This window comes from Cotesia glomerata, linkage group LG2 (genome assembly GCF_020080835.1).
Source record: "Cotesia glomerata isolate CgM1 linkage group LG2, MPM_Cglom_v2.3, whole genome shotgun sequence".
Lineage (NCBI taxonomy): Eukaryota > Metazoa > Arthropoda > Insecta > Hymenoptera > Braconidae > Cotesia > Cotesia glomerata.
In genome coordinates, this window is record NC_058159.1 from 11,481,563 (window position 1) to 11,484,945 (window position 3,383).

The 3,383-nt window shown below is 35.3% G+C and overlaps 1 protein-coding gene across 1 annotated transcript; it reads right to left on the reverse strand.

Annotated features, from left to right (window-relative positions):
* Positions 1 to 2,064: 2,064 nt before the first annotated feature.
* On the reverse strand, positions 2,065 to 2,460 carry LOC123258439 (ATP-dependent DNA helicase RRM3-like). Its single transcript, XM_044718439.1, has one exon. The coding sequence runs from the start codon at positions 2,458 to 2,460 to the stop codon at positions 2,065 to 2,067; it is 396 nt and encodes a 131-aa protein (XP_044574374.1).
* Positions 2,461 to 3,383: the final 923 nt, after the last annotated feature.

The window sequence follows — 3,383 nt, forward strand, 5'->3', positions numbered from 1 at the left end:
GGACTTGGAAAATTTTTACGGTGTACGCGTTGGAAAGAGATACACACCAGAAAGCGTTCATCTGATTTTCCATGTTATTTGTTCTAGTTTCTGGTCGTTTCCAGGTGATCCATACCTACTTTCTTTTATTCGAAAAAATTTCCTTACTGACAACTCTGACAACTTTGTCACTGTCTGGAGATAAAGGTGGGGTGTGCGATTCACACACTGATAGAAGTGAAACCTTCGATGGGGTCGACAAAAGAATGAGATGAATATTTATAACAAAGGGTGAGATAATTACAAAGTTTAATTGTTCAAAATAATGTTACCCGATTAATTTTTAAAAGATATTTTTATATTTTATTTAACATATGTTACATAATCTATTACTCAAGTTCCATATTTTCAGTTTCAACCGTGTTACAAAGAGGCTTATGATAACTAAAATACGATACAAATATTTTAGTTTTCAATTTGGACGATATATCTTTTGGAACACTGCATCTATTACCGTTTTTGATCTTGTAGTTGATTGAGGTGCGGTTGTTGCACGTTTTTTTAAAATAAAATGTTGGCCATCGAGAAACTCGATCAAAGGAAAGCGCTGTATTCTGATGCAAAATTTATGTTAAAATCCCGCCCTTAAAATCGTCGGAATTTTATCATAATTCTTTTGAGAATTCGCGACATACCTCTTGGGGTATATTTGATCAAATTTTCATGTATAAATTCAATAACTGATTTTATTGATTGGTTGGGGAAAAGGATGTAAATTAAGCTACGATCAAAATTAAATCTCCTTGGTCATTTTCTGCTCTCACAGGGCACATATTTCTCCAACTTTCGAAAGCTGAAATCGAATCAAATGATTCTAGCTGTTGTGCATTGGAGATCCATTTTATTATGGCGTAACAACACAGACTCCATCATTTACGTTGTGAATAAATTAACTACTCCGCCTGCCCTCGTACGTGGGGTCTTTGTAATTAACAACAAATATTAAAATTTGGAATGTCTCACAATATCTTCATTATTCATCCATGTCTCCGGTTAGCTAAAAATTTTGACGACTTAATAATTATATTGTCATGTTGCAGATCGGCACATGAGCTCGTAAGTTTTTGGACAGTTAAAGGTAAACAGCATTATCCTCTTTTCTTTTTATTTAAGAAATCATATAAAACATTTGTAATTGCCTCAAGTCGATTCAAGCTCAGCCTTCGGAAATTGCATGTTGTAGATCAATTGTAGATACCGACGCTCTTCTCGTCATGGTGTACTTTTTACCGCTTATTGAAACGAGATATAAGCCGCTTATTGATGTAACCGGTGATACGTGACGTACAGGAGTTAAGCAACGTGTATTTATCATATTCATATACAATCTCACCAAAAAGTAGCTCCCTTGGGGACTTGTGAATCGTCATTGCACATGCAGAGACTAATGGGAAATGATTACGTTTCTTTTACAATAACGGTTTTATTAGGTACTAGTGGTATAGATGATGTTCTGCGATCTATTGGTACTGCCAGTGGATGAAGATTATTTTTTGAATTGATGCCGCTGCCTTTCTTCTCAATTTTTCTCTGATGTTTGGAGTTTCTGAAATTCTAGCCATAAACGACCCATCTCTCCTTTGTCATTATATTCAATGAAAATTAATTTTCCTGTCGCACCATTTGCTAATCCATCTGATACATCGATGTTAGTTGTTATCATGTATGGTTTGTTCAAAACCAATGTAATTTGATATGGCAAACCTCCTGTATCAATAGTTGACATTTTATGTAATTTTTGACGCATAGCAGTTTGTGGTTCAATATTGCTACATCCAATATATATATCAGTTGCCTCTGAATTCACTTTTTCTTCTATAGTATTCATAATTTTATTGTTGTATTCATCAACTGAATAATTACTAAACAACAATCGTCTGCCGTCTCGACAAAGTATCTCCGCTTCTTCTTCCGAGTCACTCCGTGACTCAATTAAATCTACCGCTTCCTGATCTAACAACTGTCCATTACCACTTTTGTTAATATTGTTGTAAAACTTTGATTAGCTTTGTCGCATAACTTCGTTTAGTTCGAAAATTTCAACCCTCGCCATAGTGTTGAACCTGCTATTTGTCGTTTTATTTGTTTGTAAATTGGGGTAGCACGAACTGGCGGTAGTTGACGTAGATCACCAATCAAAATTATATCTAATCCACCAAAATGGACTTCAAAATTACCGGTGATTTGCTTTAACCTTGAATCTATTTGGGACAACAACTCGGCTCCAATCATACTAATTTCATCGATAATCAATACACGAACATATTTAAAAAGTGATCTATATTGTTGGGCTACTTCAATTGATAAAGGAAGCAACTTTGAAAGACTTATCTTTAGTGCAGTGTGTACTGTTGTCCCATTGATAGCCACAGCAGCTTTTACCAGTAGAAGCACAAGCGATATAAGCATTACAAAACCCATCACTTTCAGAATATCGATTATAAATTTCCATTAATACTTTAACAACAAATGTTTTACCAACATCCAGCTGGTCCTGTAAAAATATTTGCAGCGGAGGAGGATCTTCCAACTGAAGATTGTAAATGACGTGCATCAAAAGTTCCTTTGTTTTTGGTTTGCCATTTTCATCAGCTCATAATATTGGTCGTTAGGCATTAAATTTTCTTTCCGCTTTCTTGGCAATGGCCACCAAGTTTATTTAGGGTTGCGACGTAAATCACTGTTTACATCCGAATTCGATTGTCATATAGCGTTTGAATGGATTTCACCTTCTGGAAATCTAGTGGCAATATCATGAATCTCATCGTCATCGTTCAGTTTCCTTCTTCATTTTCGCGATATAGTTTTCGGTATAGCTCTTTAGTTGAGCAATGTCTAAGTTAGATCTAAAACTCTTTGCGTCGCTCCAGAATTTGATTTTCATTTTCGTCGTAAATCCTAATAAATTTCATCTCTTCAAGAATCTCGAATTCTTCATTCCGAAATGGGATATGCAAAGTCACCATTTCTCTTTTATACTCATTTATATCTGAGGCTATGTCATAATTCCTATAACGAATGATGCGTTGTTGCTTTCGACGAATATAATCACCTTGCGAATTTTTAGTAAAATTAGCAACGAATTGTGCAAGTGATAATTCTTCCATTTCTTGTGGCCGCTTCTCGTATTTATCAAACCAGTTTTCCTTCCAAATACTTGTTGAATCTTCATCGATATTTAATTCATCTAATTTTTTGTGTTCGGCTAACACGCTGTCGGTAAATAGGGCAAACGGTGGGAATATAAACTATGGAGACTGAAATTCTAGACATAGGTTCACGAAGAAGGTACCACGTTGCTTTCCTGGCCGCCAATTCAAACTTGGTGTTGAGCATTATTAACA

Bases quoted from the DNA above. Each gene is read 5' to 3' on its own strand.
- LOC123258439 (XM_044718439.1), bottom strand. From the start codon at position 2,460: ATGGGTTTTGTAATGCTTATATCGCTTGTGCTTCTACTGGTAAAAGCT.